The sequence below is a fragment of the Diuraphis noxia genome, unplaced genomic scaffold (genome assembly GCF_037042655.1).
Source record: "Diuraphis noxia isolate RWA-SAM2 unplaced genomic scaffold, SU_Dnox_SAM2 contig0003, whole genome shotgun sequence".
Lineage (NCBI taxonomy): Eukaryota > Metazoa > Arthropoda > Insecta > Hemiptera > Aphididae > Diuraphis > Diuraphis noxia.
The window spans coordinates 67,115,063-67,138,361 of NW_028301713.1; the positions used below are offsets into that span (position 1 = coordinate 67,115,063).

The 23,299-nt window shown below is 28.4% G+C and overlaps 1 protein-coding gene and 1 pseudogene across 1 annotated transcript in view; one reads left to right on the forward strand and one right to left on the reverse strand.

The window, feature by feature from the left end:
• LOC107166653 (glutamate receptor ionotropic, kainate 2-like) overlaps positions 1-14,736 on the reverse strand; it is a 210,905-nt gene extending 196,169 nt beyond the window's left edge. Inside the window, exon 1 of the mRNA XM_089222230.1 lies at positions 14,034-14,736. Coding sequence (XP_089078356.1) covers positions 14,034-14,181 — 148 coding nt within the window. The 5' untranslated portion in view covers positions 14,182-14,736. The remainder of the gene's footprint in view (positions 1-14,033) is intronic.
• A 3,602-nt stretch (positions 14,737-18,338) lies between these two features.
• LOC149057689 (uncharacterized) lies at positions 18,339-19,186 on the forward strand (annotated as a pseudogene).
• Positions 19,187-23,299: the final 4,113 nt, after the last annotated feature.

The window sequence follows — 23,299 nt, forward strand, 5'->3', positions numbered from 1 at the left end:
AAGGCACACATTGTTTGATGTGATGGCATAACATTATGATCATATAAGTATATTTTATGTTTGAACAGTATCGTAGTGATGCACCTAAAAATACAAAATTATGCATGATTAAGTATTACTATAAGTACTAAAAGTTACTGTTTCATTTTTAATATATGTCCATAATTAATTATACCAATTTTCAATTAGTAAGCATTGAAATTTTAATTTTGAAGAATAAGATTTCTATACCTAAAGATTTGCCAATATGAGCCTATGGTCTATAACATATCCACAAAAGAGTGCTAACTTTAGTCTATTTCTATTTCACTAATCAAATATAGAACAGTTGTTCTTGAACAGTAGTGTATAACGGTCCTCGATTATTTACAGGTCCACAACACAAATGGCCCTTGTTAACATTTTAAAATAAAGCAAATTAAATAAATTAACAATGAACTGAAATAACGGTATTTATTTTAACCAACATAAATTATAATAATTAATTTTTGTGAATACATTATAATCTAACCACTATTAAAGTTATATAAACTCAATTACAAAAAAAAAAAAAAACTGAACTGTACAACAACACAAAATACCTAGATAATTAAATTGAATACATAAGTCCTACTTGCATAAGTTATGGAAAATCAAGTTTAATATATTTAATGTTTATAATATTATAATCAAAACCATAATATGGATGCGTTACTCACGTTATCATATTTTTTTAATCACTTATGAAAATTTAAGCTTTCATTTAATTTAACGTCCAACATTTGACGGCTCGTATGTCATAGGTAGTGTTAGTAAAACTATAGGTACTTAAGTACTTAGGTCAATATAATAGTAAATAATTAAAATATGAGTGAGATCTAGGTTGATTGTTATAATCTTTTGGTTTCGATAAGTCTGGACTGAATAACTGGAAAAGGTTATAAAAAATCATTTGGATTTAGTTTCAAAAATGTGAATACCTATAAAAAATGAAAAGCATACAAATAATTACGAATTAACCTAACTTGCACTGTAATGGTTTTCTAATATAAAATATCCCCTAAAATCACAAATAAACAATCTTTACTCCTGTTGTTTTAACAGTACTTATCCACTGCCCATTACTGTTCAACGAAAAAAAGGTGTTGATAAAACAAAAAAGCGGGTAAGTCGTGGATGTCGCACTTCTGTACACTAAGTTATAAGTAGGTTACTGGAATGGAAGGAATTAAATTTGAATCCAATGATATTATATCATTGTATACGAAAAACGATTCTGAGCGGAGACAGTTTATCAATCTAGGATATATTATAGATTATTAAAAATTATCAATCGTAAATTTAAAAAGAAAATTTTTTATGAATTTCTAGCTTAAAATAATTTGCAAATTTTAGTGATTTTTACGTATGTTGTCAAAATTCAAACTTTGAATGCTTATAAAAAAAAATCGTAACTGTATTTTTTTTTATTTTTCAACTGCTATTGTAAAAATATGTTAGGAGCCTTGTATTAGGTGTTCAAGCTTTTCTACCCATTGCTTCGATTTTTGACTTCAGTACCTCGTTCGATCAGAAAGTGAATCTAGTTGGTACTTTGGGGGGTTAAAAGTTAAAAATTCTTAATACTTAATAATCGAGAAAAACAAACTAAAAATTAAGGGGATAACGGGAAATTTTACGCACACTCATTTTGGTTTTTGATGAAACTTTGAAAAAAATGACCATAGATACATGAATTTTTCACCGAATGTTTATATAAGTATATTCTATACACCATGCAATTTTCAAAAAATTTCGACATAAGTTGAACTATTCATAGACATTTGAAATTTTCGATCATTATTAGTTTTTTTTAAATTAATATTGATAAAAATTTATTTGTTAGGCAGAAAAGCTTTAAAATTTAATACAAGGCTCTTAACATATTGTTACAATAGCAGTTGAAAAATAAAATAAATTCATAGCCACAATTCTTTTTTATAAGCATTCAAAGATTTAATTTTGACAAAATACGTAAAAATCACGAAAATTCACAAATTATTTTAAGATTAATTCATAAAAAAATTTCCTTTTATTTCTAAGATTTGAAAATTTAATACAAGATTCCTTACAAGTTTTTCAATCTTTATCACAAATAAAAAGTCCACCGGAAATTCAAATTAAATTTTTATGAGCATTTGAAATTTGAAATTTTACAACATTGAATTTTCACTTTTAGTGATTTCCCTATTTTGGTGTAACTCTGAAACAAATGACCGCAGATACTTGAAATTTTCACTGAATGTTTATATAGCCATTTTATATATTTGATAAAATTTTCAAAATATTTAGATTTGTTTTGAGCTGTTTACTGACATTTTAATTTTTCAAATTTTTTAGTTTTTTTTTCTATAAATATCGATAAAAAATTATTTGTTCGGTAGAAAAGCTTGAAAATTTAATAAAAGGCTTCTAACACATTGTAGCAATAGCAGTTAAAAATTATTAAAAATACGTATGCACGATTTTTTTTTATAAGCATTTAAAGTTCTAATTTTGACTAAATACGAACAAATTACGGCAATGTTTAAATTATCTTAGATAGAAATTCATATAAGTTTTTCTTTTTAGATCTAAGATTTTAAAATTGAATACAAGGCTCCTAACTTATTTTTACAATAGCAGTTAAAAAATAAAAGAAATATGTAGTTTTATTAACCAAAATTAAATAAAATGTCATTAAAATTGATTCAATTATCGTTGTTATTTTATTTGAGTCAAAAACATTGTTTTTTTTTTCATTTGTAATTGTCAATAAATATTAATAGTTATTAAATTTATAGCTGTTTAATTTGAGAAAATTAAACATTATGAATAATGCTTAGATATAAAGTTTGGTAAGTATTTATTATTTTATAGGTATACTTAGTTTATATGACACGTAGGCAATATATTATTTACCTATGTATATTTGATTCCACAAAGTCGTAAGTGTAATACCACTGATAAAACTTAAGAGTATAATATAATTAAAGTAATATTTGTTTCGTTTCAGAAGTCGATTAGGTTTAATGATGGAGATTACTAAAACTATAATAGTATTATAGTAAATCCTGAGTTTTATTTTCAAATCGATATTAACATTAAAAAAAAATATTTACGAAGTCACTCCAATCAAAAATTAACTACAATAATAATATGGAAATGTCATATTCATAGTCTTAGAAACAATGCAATTCACACCATCATCATCCTTCTCTGCTCAATTTTAAAACCAAAGCTTGGACTCAAGAGTAGTCAAGACTCAATTATATAACACTAATTTATGAAGTTATTATAATTTCTCAATAGGTAGTGTCACTAATGGGTGGCTTCTTCCCTCAAAAAAATCATATGTAAATACCCTATGCACATTTGCTTTATTGCTCTAGTTAAGAACAGATTGTAAATTTCTTATAAAAAAAAAAATTATAATTTCCACTTAGTAGTATGGAATCAAATTTGAGGTCAAGTAAGACCAACATCAACGTATGGCCATTAGAATTATTATAGTAGATTACTCAAATAACTGGGTTATGTTTCAAAACGAAATTATCTACACGTCGACCTCCATTATATGCTTACTTTAAAAAAATAAATCCATCACTATGAGAAAATTTTTTTAAAATACTCATCATCAAAATGTATTCATACATTTTACAGAAAACTCACTCAATTAAAAATAAATTCTCCAATAGAGCAACATTTTTTTCAGTTGTACCTATTTGCCTACTAATATAATTAAATAGTTTCCTTTTAACTGCAAAATTAATTTACAAATAATATTGTTTTGTTTTTTTTCTTTTTGTAATATATGTTATAAAATTTGATTATTGTACTTGGTATGGTATTATTTATGTTCTGACTGTAAAAATGAATAATAAAAAAACTACAACCGTTTTAAACTGAGAAAAGAGAGGATTTTCTAAACCTTTAGCGACATGATCCATAGAAATCCATGAATTAATATAGATGAAATTGTAATGCTATACCACCAAACCATTTTAAAATGTAGTATGACAATATTTACTTTATATTTTTCATGAGCTTATCTTTGAAGAGCTGGAAATTGAGTTGAAGTATACTGATATATTTTAGTTACAACGTTATCTTGATTTAATTCTGTGCAATTCAATTTTAGATTCTAAGTGGAGCGAGGAATGTATTGATTTTACCATGATGTGTGTGTGTTTTTTTTTTGTATCTGTCATCACGTTTTGGGCCAGTAAAAGTGCTTCGAATTTTGAAAATCGTTCGATCAAAAAGTGATTCTAGTTGGTAATTCGGGGGTCAAAATTAAAAAATTCTCAATATTTTTCTAAATAATCGGGAAAAACAAACTAAAAATTAAGGGAAAAACGTGAAATTATACGCACAATCAGTTTTCGAGAAAATCTGTTTTGGTGTTTGATGTAACTTTAAAACAAATGACCATATATAAATGAAACATTCACCGAATGTTTATTTAAATATATTCTATCCACCATGCAATTTTCAAAAATTTTCGACTCAAGTTGAACTATTCATAGGTATTTTAAATTTTCGATCATTATTAGTTTTTTTTAAATTAATATCGATAAAAATGTATTTATCGGGTAGAAAAGCTTGAACACTTAATACAAGGCTACTAACATATTTTTACAATAGCAGTTTAAAAATAAAAGAAATACATAGGTACGATTTTTTTTTTTATAAGCATTCAAAGTTTGAATTTTGACAACATACGTAAAAATCACAAAAATTCGCAAATTATTTTAAGCTAGAAATTCATAAAAAAATTTTCTTTTTAAATCTAAGATTTGAAAATGTTTAATAATCTATAATATATTCTAGACAAATAAACCGTCTCCGCTCAGAATCGTTTTTCGTATACAATGATTATATAATATCATTGGATTCAAATTTGATTCCATCCATTACAGTAACCCACTTGTAACCTACTGTACAGCAGAGCGACATCCACGACTTACCCGCTTTTTTTTTGCATTCCATGAGTTTATTAGCATGTCCTAAGTAAATGCATTAAATTACATTAATTATTGAGTAGAATAAGCATCGTATAGAAATATCTTAGCCAAACCCAATTTGCCCATATTATTCATACAAGTCATCTGCAGGATCATGACCAAAGCAAGAAAAACAGCATTTTGAACAAAGTTTGTTTTAAAAACACTGGCAATAAATTGTAATTATGAACACTTTGCATGTCAAAATAAATTTTCTTTTCTAATGTTTATCTTTAAACCTAAGAGTTTGAATAAAAGAAAAAATACTATTATAACTTTTCAAGTGCGAAAATCTATCTTAAATCCATTTACTACACTTTTTTAAGCCATGAAGCATCATAATATTATTACCTAGAAAAGTAATATTCATGATGTCAAAAACGCTAAAAGCTATGAGTTACATAACAATAGGTTGTAATTATATTCCCGTTAAACATAATACCATGTAACTTTCGATTTATCATGTTTGTAACAAAAAAAAAAAGAAGACGTTTCTGAAAACATGTTTGTGATGAATCTCTTTATTTTAACGTCCGAACAACATTTTGTGTTCATTAAGTTTCGAGCTTATTATTCTGTGCACTAGGTAACTGGAAACTATTAACAATAATATGCTATGTATGATAAAATTCAACCCACTAATGCTCTAAATAAAATTTAAAACAAAGAGCCTTTATCCAAACATTATCAAGGAAAAAAGACTTTAAATGCTTAAACATTTTAAATTGTAAATTATTTATTGAAGCTATAAATATAAAGGTCCTATAAATAATATATACATATTATACGTTATAAAAGCATAAATAAATATTTTAGTTTGGTAATATTATGCCACAAAGATATTCCGTAAAAACTTTTTTAATCAAATCAATTTAATTAATTTTAAAACTATAAAATACTAAAAAATAATAAGCTTATGAATAAAATTATTCAAGAAAAAAATTGAAACCAGTATTTTTTTCATTAACTGCTATAAATTACACACCTTAAATAAAAATTACTATTCTTCATTTAACCAAACTTTATTGTAACAAAAAAAAAAATGTTGTTTATTTGATTACTCTTTGTCATCTCGTATATATATTTTTTTTACTTGAAATTTTAGAAATATAATAAGCTTGTTCAATTTCTTTTTAATAATAGATATAGGTACCTCTAATTTTGAATATAATGAACTTCTTTTACCATTAAATTTACAAAACAGAACAAATTTAAACAAATTAGGTAATTAATTCACATTATACACAAAAGTTAGGCTTTTAAAATTGTTTGTTTAAATTCTAAATCCAAAGTACATAATCAGTTATTTAAGATATTACTACCTATATATAGTATATACACAGTTAAAAAATTAGATTATTTACGTAATTTTGTTGGTTAAATCGTACCAGCAGATGTAAACGTGGCTTTATTTTTTCAAATTGGGAACATTTTAGTTACTTATATACTCTGACTTTTTTTTTTTATTAATATTAAATATTGACAAATTAATATGAATTAACTTACTTAAATTTTAAAATTACATTAGCGCATTAGCCCCATGTCTTTCAAACCAATTGCCGTGTCTCTGTTTTTCTTTGTACATAAAATTGAATTACTCAAAAAAACTAATCATCATGTACAATAATAATATGTATATATATGTAACAAGGGTTATTTGTCCGTCTATCATATAAAACACACTCACACATACACACACGCATGCGCACACGAACGACGTCATCCAGAGATATAGATATATTATCATCTCGAGTGTAAGATTATACACGAAGTCCCGTAATTCATTATTGTTATTGTTGTTGCAACGGCATTTTCCTGTTTACCACGTTCTACCGCAATGATTATCATTGTTATCATTGTGAACTTATAACTTTAGTACCTACTATTATAATACATGCTTATAAATAAATATTATTATGTATATATGAATTGTTTTATTTTTTATGTTTTATAACGTGAAACTATCTTAATAGCTCAGATAGAACGACAATCAGATGAAGAAAATGCTAATCGCACGTGTTCCTGCGTTTTGGTCTCAAACGAGGCTTTTGCGTATCATATCAGCAGCCGGCGGATCACCACGAGATTCTGAATCGAAAGACCTCGTATTTAAGCTGTACGAGGGAGATACATTTGCATTCTTGCATATTTTTCTTACGACACGGTCGACCGCCCGCAATCGTGTTTTTATGGATTTCGATTCTAAGTGTATTATACGAAGGTGAATGTGACGCTGATGTGGTTGTAATATTTACATAATGTTCTTTACCTAGGTACCATTTTTTTTTCATTCTTTTCGATATTAATATACTTTTAAATATTTTTTCCTAATGATTTTTTTTATCATTCCCAAAGGCAATGCCCCGCGTACTTAGGTACTCGTAGTTATTTAATTTTTAATGTAGTAACCTACAATGTTCCGTGAAAATTGTTTATGAATAAATCAAACATTTCTTATTTACATATTATTATTATCCTTATAAAACATACTATATTTGTATGAAATAAGTTTAATGACAGGAGGATGCCCTTACGAAATTGAAGTGAAAAAAAAATACACTACACGTATTTATTAACAACTCATCTAAATTCTAAATGCTTATGATAAATAAAAAATTGATTTACTATTCAATTTTATTATAGACACACTTAACTATATTAGGTTTTCAGAAGAATATTCTGTTTCATTTGGAATCACAATTTTTGAGTACGACTATTTGAAAAAAAACACTCATATAATGTTTAAATTCAAACAATAAAATAATACATTCTTCTTTTAAAGATTCACACTTATTCATCGATAAATATAATGTAATAAGTCAAAACTATTACCCAGTAAGAGGGTACATCTAACAAAAGTAAAAGTCCGTTACGCGTCTATAATGTTTTCTTGACAAATTCTACTATAATAATTTGAATGATTTTGACGATATTGCAGTTAGGCCATAACAACCTATAATGAAATTATCGTAGAAATATTATGAATAGCTAAAAAATATATTTGATGAAAATATCATTGGCTCTGAAATATTATAGGTTCTCAATGAAATTATTTATTTATATAATTAGTCATATCCCAGAGGTCAATTACCAATAACCTGAAAATGGGGTACGTTTGTCGTTTAGGTTTATTTTCATTTTGTTTTATTCAAATATAAATCGTATTTTTTTTTTTTTTTTTTTGAGGTAAAGGCTTCAACATCAAAAGGTTATTAGCCTAAAGTTATAACATTAGTGTACAAGATAATATAATATATACAGATATTTACAATTTTACAATTTATGTGCAAGATGGATATGATGAAAATATTTGTAGATAGCTTCGGTGTTTTCTTCACTGAGGGCGAGTTGAAGGGATGATGGAATCTTGAAGATTTTCCGAGCTAGGGAGTATTTTGGGCATCTCGTTACGATATGTTCGATCGATAAAGTCACGTTGCATATGGTGCATACTGGAGCAGGTTCCTTAGTGATGAGGAATGAGTGGGTGAGGTGGGTGTGGCCTATTCTGGCTCGGGTAACGATGACTTCGTCTCTTCGATTAAGGTTACCGGAAAATTTCCATTTTTTGATGAGAGGCTTGATGATTCTTAATTTATTTGATAGGGGAACATTGGACCAGTTTTTCTGCCATGTCTCTAATATTTTGAGGTTAATGATATTGAGTGACTCTGAGGATGTGGTTAGGTTTAGTTTTGGAGTATTTTGGTGATGTGAAGCTTCGTTTGCAAGTTTGTCTGCTGTTTCGTTGCCATAAATCGTATTATAATACACAAAATAATATAATGGAAATATACGTACTTAACTGAATCTTAAATTAACATATTTATATTGTACTTAACATAATATTAAAAATTCTTATCGTCAAAAACTATCCATAATCAAAGCCATGATCCTCGTTAGCTATATGCAATATGCATACATCAAAGGGAGGTATAAGATAATTATATAGATAGTTTATAGCAGAGAGAGAGTGGTATGATAAAAGTAATTATTTATTTTAAACTATATAGATAGTATTGTATTGAACTATAAAAGACAGGTACATATAGTTATAGCCTTATAGGATATAAATGTGAACGTTACCGATCATTTAGTATAAAAATAACTCAACTTAAATATTAGTCATTTTTGTGTCTAGTTTGATTTAGATATAAATGACCCATTATCATTTAAGAATTCGCACAAATGAGTTTATTTTATTTATTTATAACTTTGCACATATTGTCCTACTACAAATTTCCGTAGCACTCCCACCTTTGAATTTGGAATAATTTGAAAATCATCGAGGTACAAAGATTGGCATGGGATTCAACTCGAAATTCTTAATTCAAAGATCTCCATCTCCAGCGTTTCCTCAGCACCTCCCCCACTTTAAATTTTGAATAATTTGAAACCCATCGAGGTGCAAACGAGGTACAAACAATTGGTATTGGTTTAAACTCGAAATTCAAATGTGGGGGTACTGGGGAAATGGACCTTCTAGAATGCTAACTACACGTAAACGTACGCGAGGTAGGTATCTACACGATGGAAAAATAAACGTGTAAATGTGGCATTCAATGTGCAGGCGCATTTATATTATTACTAACAAGGTATAATATGGTGCACATTTTGTATTATATAAACAAAACTTACAAAGTAAATATGTCATGGTTTACTGTATTAAATCTTAAACGTATAACTGCACAAGAAGTAAAATAATTTGCAAAAACTTATATAAACGTTGAATCGTAGGTAGTGATTTGATTAGAATTTATTGAATTTATTGAATTTATTCTGCGATAACTACTATTTGGTAAACACGCAATTTGTATACTCTGCGTTTCCGATGTGTTTTACTAACTAATTCTATCAAATTAAACACTCGAATTTGAGAAAATTTAGTTTGGTAACTAATTCAACATCAACGAAATTCAAACATTTCAAGATCACATTAATCACAATAAGAAAATTGATTAATGCCCCACCCTATGCCTCTAACCAGTCTAATCACTCAATACATTCAGACTTCAATCTAAAATCCATCCAAAATGAAACAATACTGTTTTACAAACGTTTCCACAGCAGAATAACCACTTTCCCGCCAAACCCACTTGTAAAAAATCTAGCAACCATTTCTGGTGAGCCCTCACCCTCGAGACGTCATGAATCCTAACGGTGTCGTAATAACCCACTGATAATTCTAATCTAAACTAAGTATCTAAAATAGATGGCTATTAATAGTTAGTTACTTCCTTCAAATGATTCCTGCAGGTGATAATAAGGTGCACATAATAATTACTTATAAATTATCATATTGTACACAATCACAACGCATTGTATTTATAAAGACTTTTGGTAATTTAAATAAAGATGTCAAAGGCAACTTTGAAAAATAATAATAATAATAATAATAATAACATAGCACAAACCTGGATCACTTGATAACTTCGATAAACCAAAATTTTTGTAGTACCTTAAAATGTTTTTAAGTTGTATTATTGGTATACGTAAGTGTAACAGAAAGATACATAAGTTGAATTATTTTTTGTTTCAGATTCAAGTTATCGAGACTCGATCGTAATACTCTTTATCAAATTTAATTCACCTACTCTCCCGAACTCACTTATAAAAATCTATCAATCACTAAAATTCTCGATTATCCCCTTAAGAGGTCATAAACCCAAAATGTGTCACATACATACTGATAGATAAATGGCTTGATGACTAGCAATCAAAAAATCTGATCTAAACTAAGTACCTATTCAAGGTAGATTATACCATCTTCTCTATGGGTTGATAGATTTTGTCGAAATAGGTTGGCTTCTACCGTCAAACGATTAATGTTTATTAAACAATACTTTTAATCAAACTTGTTCATTGTTTCTATAATCAGACTGTAAATAACTTGTAAAAATACAAATTAAAAAAATAACTATTTAAAAAATTATTAAAAAGTCTATTGAATTATGTATTACACATAAATATCAGTGCCTAATTTATAAAAACACAGGCATCTATATTTATTGTTTTAAGTGAATTTAATAGTTTTTATTTATTATTCAATGAACAATTTACCAAGCTACTATGTCTGCTATAAATTATATAATACAATTTTTCAAAAATTTGGTCATTTTATGAATGTTAAGGTTTTGATTTAAATATATATGAGTGTAAAATATTAAGTATTATTATTATTAAGAACCCATTATATTATGTACATATCACTTTTTTCTAGTAACACAATATGTGTAGATAACTAAAAGGGGTAAATTCAAGAATGTCTATCCATTACCATACTACGAGTTGGTTAAAGTTAGTACAATATTTATTTTTAGGTTTCTAGTTTATACAACGCATCGCATCGAACGCTCGATTGGATAACGTGGTAAGATACGTGTGTACTTATCTTGCTTATTAGTTCGTTGGTATGTACGAATTACTAAACTATGTTAGATCACGTACAAAAATTAAACAAAAATTCGTCCATTTCATCCTTGTAAATGAAGAAAAAATTATTATACTTATCGATATCGGTATCACCATACTTATTATTATTTTATGTATTTGTACAATAGTGTTTCCGGGTTTCCAGATTTCAGAGCAACAATGCAAACTACAATGAAACTACCAAAGTATAATTGCGCCATAAAACTAATGACAGAATAATCTATAGGACCATCATCGTTTTTTTGTCAGTCATCGACCATCCACTGATACTTAATTATAAACAGTTGTACTTGGTACGTTATCAATTGTCCAATATAAAAAATTCAACATTTTAATTACACGAGCGATGCATATTATTGTTGGAATATTAATTAATTAATCGGGTAATATTATTCATTCTCCCCATCCCCAATGTAGCGCAGAAAAAACTCTGCATTAGAGTACAGAAAATCTATAGCCCTAAGTACATGTGTGTTATGATAAATAATAATATAAAACTAATCTCTTTTTGTCAACTAAACACGAAATATACATATCTGACATTATTATCATTGATCTGTCTTTGTTCTTTGTATGACTGCGGCTATAATACATAGTACATGCCCACCTTATAATTTGTCCCGCATGAACGTAAACTTTAATTTTATGTAGATTAAATATTCAGTAGCGAGTTATTCAGAAATACTAAATAACATAATATTATGTATTTTTAAAGCGTACCTATGTATAGATCAACGGCCGGCAACTGGCGGACCGTGATCCGAATCCAGACCGTGGAAGACAGAAACCTGAACCATTGACATGTCTTAACATTTTTTTTCCTCATGTTACTATTATAAAAACATAATGATTTGACAAACATTTTTTACACTACACCTCATTTATTTATTATTTTAATCTACCGGACTCCAATAAAAATGACTTTGCCGACCACTGGTATAGAAAGTCCTAAACATCTACAAAAGTAGAGTTAGTATATTGACATTTCAAAAATCTGATTACAGGAATTACAACCAATGGCACCTACTCGAGGACGTCACATCCGCATGTGTTGTCTCCGTCGTACAAGTGCGTAGCATTCCAAATTTTACGCTCAGCAGATCACGTTTATCTTCGTTAGCTTAAAATTTAGAATGAATTGACTTATTATAAAAAATAAAGGCAAAAGATTATTATCCAGAACATCTTATGGGTTTTTTATTATATTTTAATTTTAAAGCGATCTATAAGTATTTTTAGATATACTAACAATTTACAATTTTAAAATATTTATAACTCACTATAAAACTAAAATATAATAAGAAGCCCGTGAGATGACCTGGATAATCTTGCCCTTAATTTTTAGAATAGATCAATTCACTCTACATTTTAAATTAACGGAGAAAAGGGATCTGCTGAACGTAAAATTTTCTATGCTACGTATTAGTACGACTAAGACAACACTTGCGGGTGTGGCGTCCTTTTAATACACTAAAAATCAGTAAAATAATGAATAATTATCACATAATCATACCATGTTATCCCAATCATCATTTATATACTATTACATAACATTTGTTGAATGAGTAATACAATTTCGTAAGTCACTCTGATCAGAGAAGCAAAAATTTATTACACGTTATCTACCCAAGTACTTAAATTATTTCTGATTTTTTTCGCAAAAATTGTATTTTATTTTAGATGTAATATCTACATTGTACAAACTCGATGATCAAAACATATAATGATAAAATATGAATAAAGTGGTACTTATTCTATTTCTTTGATCATAAAATTAAGATTATACGAAACATGTGCCGACTGCGTATGTGCCACAAAATGATATTACATTCGTAAAACCCTTCTAGAAATATAATATTTTCAGTCAAAAGATCAAGTCGAGTATCATAACATTCAAATTCAAGTTGGTAGGTATATACTTATTACTTATACGATAGACAACATGAATAATAAATGGAATAACAATTCATAAACGAGTACATAACATTTTAATCATTGGACTTTATTTAAATCGTTTAAATTATCATAATAATGAATTACTTAATAATGTATTACGATAATAATTAACTCACGAGTTACAACTAAAAGCGGTAGTATTATACACATATTAAATCGAAAATATTTACCTATATTGTTCAACTTACTTATAAGTAAAACAATAAAATCCTTTATGGTTAAATTCTCAAGTCCTGTAGACTTAAACTCAACGCTGTTCACAATAATTGATAAAAAATAAATGTGTATTTTTCGCGCATTTGAACTCAGATCTAGTTTGAAATGTATAATATAGGTAAACCTGTATATTTTTATTTCTATACATATTTTTAAGAATAAAAAATACCATTCTTTAAGCAAAATAAGTGATAGAATAATAGGTATTTCGATTTAAAATGAACATACGAATTCACATTTTGTTCACTGTTTTATTTGAAAGAATAATTAAAATTGACAAAAAATATTTCATGTTATAGGTACGTTATAATGACGTGATGTTATGTGATGACCGTATCGTCCATATCTAATCTAACCATACCGCGATTCCGATAAATAATAATAATTATAACAACGACAACAGCGGTTGTTGTTGTGAAAACTCACCGATCCGTATAACAGGTGGTAACGCAGCGACCGTTGTCAACGAGTTGTTCAACACGTGCACCGACCACACGACGGCGATCAGTCGTAGCCAACACGGTCCAACGCCACCGCCAAACATCATCAACAACAATGTGTCGGCGACCGACATCACCACCACCGACCACCGCACGGCCGTCGCGACTGTGGACGCGGCCACATCGTAGCGTTCGTGCAATAATTGTCGTCACCGGGACGTGGTCACGCGTCACCCAAGACCCGAACTCACGGTCGCATTGCCGTACTCAGTCGTTTGTATGACAGTATCACCACCGCGTCACGACACGAAGTTATACCAAGGTATTGGTAAGCAGGTATGTAAATATAATATATTAATAATATGATCGACGACGATCTATAATAACACAGTTCCACGGCCGTCTATCAATCGTCTAAACGTTTTATAAAATATCGAAGTGTATGGTGAGGGGTGGTAGAGGGTTGTCAGACGAACACGATTTTCGTTCAGTTTCGTCGGGTATGTATTATGACAGTGATATTATAATAAATATCAAGTGTGACACTGGTGATGAAGAAACCCGTCGTTAGTCTAGACGGACACACCAACAATACTGGAAAACACGAAAGAAAGAAAAACGTTGGCGGTCGAAACACTCGCGTGTAAAGCCGAGGACATCGGACGACGGACAGCGTGGCGTGCACACTGGACGCCGACTGGCGAAATCGCGCGGGGGAGAGCGCGCACGATGTCGTGTTGCCGGCGACGACGACAACGCCGCTAACTTGGGCGGCGACGGAGGACGACCGACGGCAATCGTCCAACGCTTTTGCGTGGCGTGCACTATAACACTCCGACTAGGTACGTTTCGTTCGTTTTCACTCAACTTTTTCAGTTTTTTTCTCGTTATAATTATTTAATTTATAAATTAATAATGACACGATTTAAAGTATAAAAATCTTGAAGTTGTCCTATTCTAGATTGACTTGATACAATTTCATTTTTAGCAAAATGATACGAACTACGTTTACGTAGAGTATCTACTCCACAGTCGTAAGTCGTTATCGTAATAGCTGCGGTTCTGTGAATGAAATAAAATAATTAAAATTTTATAAATAACACCAGTCAGCAGTCAAAGATTCTAATATTATTGTAATAATATTAATATAACGAATTCCTGTTATTAATTTTACGGATTTTAGTAAATAACAGCTGCTTTGTTAACCGAGAGTACGTTAGGTTAGACTACGGTTGAACAAATGCATGGGCAGCATCCTCTAATAAAGGCATAATACTATGAATTTATATTCATGATACTGTGGTTCTTGTTTTAAACATAATAAATATAATAATCATTAAGAACTGTGATATAAATACAAACAATAAAAAAAAAGCGGGCAAGTCGTAGATGTCGCTCTGCTGTACAGTATATAGGTTACTGTAATGGATGGAATTAAATTTAAATCCAATGTGTATATCGTAGGTAGTGTTTGTAAAACTATAGGTACTTAAGTACTTTCTTTATTCTGTGTTCACTCACGACATCCCCAAAACTCCCTACACTTTTCTTGGTACATATGCCGATGACACACTAATTTCAGCATCACACCAGGATTCCGCAACTGCTTGCCAGATGATCCAAAGTCACCTTAACATGATAAATCTATGGACCAAACGGTGGAAAATAAAAATCAATGAAACAAAGTCTACTCATGTAACTTTTACATTGCGTAAATTTGTTTGCCCTCCTGTCACATTTAACAACCAAGTAATTCCTTCATCAGACGAAGTTAAATACCTAGAGCTAATATTTGACAAACGCCTCAACTGGAGCTCGCATCTTAAACAAAAACGCAAATCAGTGAACTCAAAACTTCATCTTTTGAGACCCCAATTAAAATCAAAACTTTCTTTAACCAACAAACGTATGATATACAAATCGATAATTCGTCCGGCTTGGCTCTACGGCATTCAACTATGGGGGCCAGCTAAACCATCAAACACTAAAACCCTCCAAGTATTCCAATCCATATGCCTACGGCTAATAACCTCTGCCCCTTGGTATGTTACCAATAAAAATCTAGATAAAAACCTGAACATACCAACCCTAAACGACTTAGCCAAATCCTATTACTCAAAATTCCACTCAACGCTCCGCACTCATTCAAACCCTATAATTAAAAGTTTATCCTCTACCTCAATCATTCCTAGAAGGTTAAAAAGGCAATGCTGGCCAAGAGATCTGCTCAATACCTAATTAAAAAAAAAAAAAAAAAAAAAAAATTAAAACCCTAATTATAAAAAATAAAATAAATAAACTAAAACCCTAACTTCTAGTTAGGTGGCACTGCTGGGAGCCTTCCTTCTCTGTAACTAATGTTATTTTTTTTTCTTTTTAAGTCACCACACTTACTTATTATACACTGTATGTATAGATTGTAAATAATAAATAAACTTTTATCGTCAATAAAAAAAAAAAAAAAAAAGGTACTTAAGTACTTATTAGGTCAATACAATAAATAATTAGTGGCTTGGTGAGGCGCGGTCGTATACGCTCAATCTGCGGAAATGCACTGAGCGTACGTACCAGCCGCAGTTGCTAGCTCCCGGATCGGTGACCACCCGGGATTTTTAGCAACATATTCTTGCCACACATACACAAACACGTGTTACAACCCTACCAACTCAAAAACCTATAAACAAATATACAAAAATAACTCCTACCATACCACCCCCACACCCAATGGCCTATGTTGCCGCGGGTTCCCCTCAAAAACAAATAAATAAATAAATAATTATAATATGGGTCTAGGTTGATTATTTCAATCTTTTAGTTTCGATGAGTCTGGACTGAATAGCTGGAAAAGGTTATAAAAAATTAATTGGATTTAGTTTCAAAAATGTGAATACCTATATAAGAATAAAAAGCATACAAATAATTACGAATTAACCTAACTTACACTGTAATGTTTTTCTAATATAAAATATCCCCTAAAATCACAAATAAACAATCTTTACTGCTGTTGTTTTAACAGCACTTATCCACTGACCATTACTGTTCGTCAACGAAAAAAACGTGTTAATAAAATAAAAAAGCGGGTAAGTCGTGGATGTCACACTTCTGTACACAAAGTTACAAGTAGGTTAGAATTAAATTTGAATCCAATCATATAATATCATTGTACCTATACGATAAACGATTCTGAGCGGAGACAGTTTATCTGTCTAGGATATATTATAGATTATTAAAAATTATCAAATCGTAGATTTAAAAAGAAAAATTTTTATGAATTTCTAGCTTAAAATAATTTGCAAATTTTCGTGATTTTTACGTATGTTGTCAAAATTCAAACTTGAATGCTTATAAAAAAAATTGAACCTATGTATTTATTTTATTTTTTTTAAATAATATATACTTGTAAGCCCCCAAAGTACTAACTAGATTCACTTTCTGATCAAACGAGATACTGAAGTCGAAAATCGAAGCACTTTTACTGTACCAAAACGTGATGACAGACACAAAAAATAAAAAAATAAAAAAATAAAAACACATTATACATTATAGTAAAATCAATACATTCCTCGCTCTGCTCAGAATCTAATATTGCTCGTCAATAGGTAATCTGCTATTAATCATACAACCCAAATTAATTGGTTATTAATTTATGCATTATGCTGTATGCTCATACTCGTTTTTTTTTTTAATTACTAAGTAGGTACTATAGGTACTAAATAACTATGAAGAGTGCTAAAGCCAGGCGTTTGAATTCTCTCAGCCTGAGTGGCCATCAATAGTAAGTTACCCACATTATTATGCTTTAATAATTAAATTAAAAGAGTGCTTTTTTATAATTATTGTTGATCTGTGGGAGTATTATAGCACTAATTATTTAACCAAACAATTTTTCTTTTGCAATAATTAATATAATTATCTCAGTTTAAATATTATTTTATTTGGATTATGCTGTTTATTCATACTATAATAATTAACTTCAATGTATAATTAATTTTGTAAAAATGGTTTTATTATAAACGATAATAATACTATTTATTTTTTTAATTGGCATAGGTATTATTTTAATAATTGACACTTTTATTTTTATTGTAGACAAGCTGATAAGTTCATATAAGTACAACTCAACGACTTTAATGGACAATGTTTGAAAATTCGATTTGATGAATGTTTAATTTCCAACATGAATCTCAGATTCCTTGTTTGAGTGCCTTTTTAAAATGCAAGTACATATCATCACTTCTTTTTAAATCCCCCTTACATTAAAACACATAAAACAAATCAACCTAATCGATCAATGTGTTTTTCATTAATTGTAAATTTATGGTTTTATAAAATAAGTATTTTAGGTGAATTATATAGAAAAATTGTTTTTAATGACGAAACTTGTATACAATTTTTAAAATATCACGATTTATTACCTAATTCAAAATTGTATAAAAAGTTAAATTCTATTGGAGAACAATTTAATGGTGAAATGAAAGAAACTTTTAAAAAAAACCGAAAACGTGACAAAAAAAAGGGTTGTCAAACATGGCAATCCATTAGTAAAGAAAAACCATTTTTTTACTTACACCGACAAAAATAGAAAAATAATAGTGGATTAAGCTTATGCGAAATATTGGAACTTGCTTGATGCTGTGCGAATCAATTTAAAAATATTCAAATAGAAAAAATTACTGGTAGAGGACATCACTCAGTCTCAGATTGGTATAATTTGTGTCAAAACGTTGTCGTCGAACAGTTTAAACATCGAGGAAAAATGGGAGGTAAAAGATACATCATACAAATTGACGATTCTTTTTTCCAAGGCAAATGAACAATAGAGGTAGATTACGGTTTGGTGATCATATACCTAATGATAATGCAAATTTTTATTCTAATTCAAGTTTTTGTTCTGATTTTAAAACGATTCTGACGAAGAAAATTAAAATATTGAAAACCAAAACAGAAATTACGGAAATTGTGTTCAAGGACCTTGGGTGTTTGGTATGTGTTGCTTGCATCAAGATAATATTTTGGAGTGCTGTTATTTTAATAGTTGATAAATGAGATGGTGAAACATTACTTCCCATAATTGTCCAAGACATAGAACCTGAAACCACAATTTATTCAGATAAATGGATAGCTAAACAGTACTCTTAAAGAACATGGTTTTCTCCACCAAGCAATTATTATTAATCACAGAAAACACTTTATATATCCACGTAAAGCTGCTTAAACACAGACTGTTGAATGCTTATGGAAACACATGAAAGTAAAGTATGTAATCAGAGCTTGTGGAGCTACCTATGTTCTTGAAAGCCAATTACAAGAAGAATAGTGGAGATAAGTCAATCGAAAAAATGTTTTCAAATGCCTTTTACAAGGTATCAAAAAACATTTTGGTAAAAAATATGAACAACTGAACCATCAGGCATTGAACAGGTGATAGTAACTTAAGTTTGTAGATTTTTATATAAAAATTTTTTTGGTAGATAGTATACGATACGTGTGCCTAATAATGTTGATTATTTTTTTTTTTGTTTTGTTATACAATCTGTAAATATATTTTTACAATGAGTATAAGTGTTGATAAGAAATAGAATAAAAATAAAATAAAAGGGACTAATGACTTGAGTGAAAAATCCATCCAGCGATGGAACTTCTTGAGATTGTGAATGGGTTTTATTCAGTCAGGAGATCCCGAAACCATGTTGATTATTAACTAACAAAAAATAAATAAGAAAAAATTACTGTTTACGTTTTTGCGATCGCTGTAAAGAAGTCATATTCTAGTTTTTTTTTAACTAGGACTAGAAGTATAATATGCATGGAAAACTACCAAAATATGCTCACATTTATGAGCTTAAAACGCTGTAATATTCCATATTAGTTTATATGATTAACAAAAGATTGTCCAATATACACAAGCAACTAAATATTAGATAACAGTTAAGAGTTAATATGCAATATAAATACATGATGACAGTTCTTAAAATATTTTAAAAGAAATACATTCTAAATGATAAATTATGCGCTAAAATATGCCCTTACAATAATTATTTTACAGTGGAACCTCGATTATCCGGGGTAATGATGGGGAGGGGGTCACACGGATAAATGAAAATCACGGTTAATCGAGACTTTTTATAATAATGAAATTTTTTATTTAATTTTAATTAGAAATACATAGGTACAATTTTATAATAATGAAATTTTAAAAATTTGATTCAATTATAATTAGAAATATACATAATGTACATACAATAATTTTATACAACAAGTTACCTATTAGGGCTTAAAATATGAAGTTATCAGTCTTTGTTTTTTTTGGTTTCAAACAATTTTCAAAGGTGATTCGATAAATATACATAATAATCGATGTACAATATTGCTTATCTTCATATTATTATCGTCAAAAATGTCATTAATATAATTGTCGATATCGTGTATTATGTAATATAAAATATTTGATTATAACTACATATATATCTACAGTCCATATTTATTTTTAAATTTTTGGAAGAGTGAGCACGGTTAATCGCAAACACGGATAATCGAGGTTCTACTGTATTCATATTTCCCTCGTTATTGTTATTATTTTATGGGGATTAGAGTATAATAGCATAACAACTATCAAATCTATGATATAAATGTAATATATATATAAAATATTATAAACAATAAATGTAATATTGTAACAAATAAATAAACAAATTATTCACCTCTAGAAAAATTTCAAAATATCTTATCATTTACCTACGTATTTACATTGGAGAGCGATCGTTATGAAGAGGTCATATATTATAGTATAATATACCAACACCTAGGGCCTAAACTAAGTGCACCAAAATTTTCATGAATTAATGCGCATAAAAACTCTGAAAAATTAGCTTACATTTTTACTTGTATATTTACTTATATATTATTATACGAGTAAATCTTGACTTTTAAATAAAAAATTATAAAATAGGTGACATAAATGTATATATTGCTTTTTCAAATATAACTATTTAAATAATCAAAGAGTTTGGTAAATTTTCAAATGTAAACGAAAGCCACCAGTTACAGGTTAAAATATTTTACGCCAAAAAGCACCATTCCATGTTAACAGTATTGGTAATAGATTTATTATTTTTTTAGAGTTATTTCGTATTTATACTGCTAGGTATATAGTATTCTTATATTGTTAGATTTATATTAATATAATGATACGATTAATAACAACTATGGATTGCGCCTTGTATTTAAATCATAAGATTTATATCAACACCTCAATCAAAAATGATTCATACGCATATATTAACTAAGATAAAAATAATATCTCAAGAAAAATATGGTTTTAAATAAACCATGTCATTTGTTATATTTTCGTTCACTAGATTCAATAATGTTCTGTCATTTAATCTATTATAAAACTTAAAGGTTAAATTGTTATTGAATGTTCTATACGTAGCCTTTTATTGATATTATTATTTTTAACACATTTTTATAAATAATTGAAATTAGGTTTTTGGCTAAATTAGGAAATTGGTTTTATTCAGTTTTAAGCCAAAACACGATTAAGGCCTCAAAGTTAATATTTATAATATTATAATATAGTAATTAAAAAAAAAATTGTAATTTTTTGTTGGGGCATTGTAATATTCGAATTATCTAGATAAGTCCATTTTTTATCTAAGCTAAACCTAAGATAAATCATAATTCATAAGATAATTATCTAGATACTTTATAAAACATTTAATTTAAAAAAATGATATCTAGATAATTTCCAACACTGCATGTTAACTGATGGAATCGGTGCGGTTTAAAAAATAATAATATTATGTAGTATATGTACCTATATTAAATCATTGCTTAAAGGTCTATTTTTATGAGGTGATATTTGTGTATTGTATTTTATTATAATCCCCATTGTTATTTCTGCTTTCAAAATCAATTTTATGTTTTGTTTATTATTTTACTTATAATTCATAATAACTTAATATTTTATAATAATACATGCGCACTTTATATTATATTATTTTGATATATTTCGTCCATTTAGTGAAATATTTAGGATGTTGACTATTCATGGAATGCGATCATATCTTGAATTCATCATTTTTTGTTGATATAATTTCTGTACGTAATATTTATGGCATACCGTTTTTTCACACAATATGTACCTAACTTCGTAAAATAAAATAAATATTTCAATAGAATGTATTTTACTACTTAAGTGTTTAAAATTATATTCGCTTAGCGATGTGGTATATCGAAGAAGATCCTATATAAAATACCATGTACGTACAATATTATGAGTTATTCATGATATCAATACATCTTTTCAGTTTTAATAAAAATATATCTATTTTTAATTGCATGGATATCAATATTAAAATCTAAAAGTAAAAATGTAATATTATTATTCAAAAAATTTAAACTTCGCAATAAAGATTATTTTTATTAGTTTCAAAATACTGTTTCTTAATACTTAAATTTCTTAATACTAAAAATAATCTTAATCACTTATTATTTAATAAAAATTTAAAACCATATAAACGATATGCCGATATCTTCAGATATACCTATTATCAAAATTAATTTCACAATAAATTATTATAACCTTACCTACGGTTATTTATTTAATTCAATCATAAATAATATTTGCTTATCAACAAAGATATTTGAAAACTAACATGATATCGATAACAACATCACTAACACAGCTTTTTATGCTCAATGCGAATACTTAAGGTAAATCTGTATAGTAAAAACATTTGTACACAGTAATACAGTATATCCAACACTGGTAAAATATATTAAACGGTTAATAATAATATATATATGTATGAATATGTATTATAATATTATATGCACATACAATGCCGTTTAAGAGGACGCTACACAACCATTTGTTGTCTCCGTCTTACAAGTGTATAACATTGCAAATTTGCGCTCAACAGATCATGTTTAGCTCCGTTAGTTTAAAAATTTGAGTGAATCAATTAACCTATTATGAAACTTGATGTTCAGAACATTATCTGTGTTTGATTGTGGGTTTCTTTCGACACTTCAATTTTGTAGAAAGTTATGCGTAAGTAAATTAAAAATACTCATAACTCACTACATACAAACACAGATAAATATGTTCTTACCCTCAAGTATCACAATAGGTCAATTTACTCTAATATTTAAGCTAACGGAATTAAATGCAAATTTGCAATGTTATAAACTCGTCAGACGGATACAACAAATATGTATGTGTAGCGTCCTCTTAATACTTGAAAACGA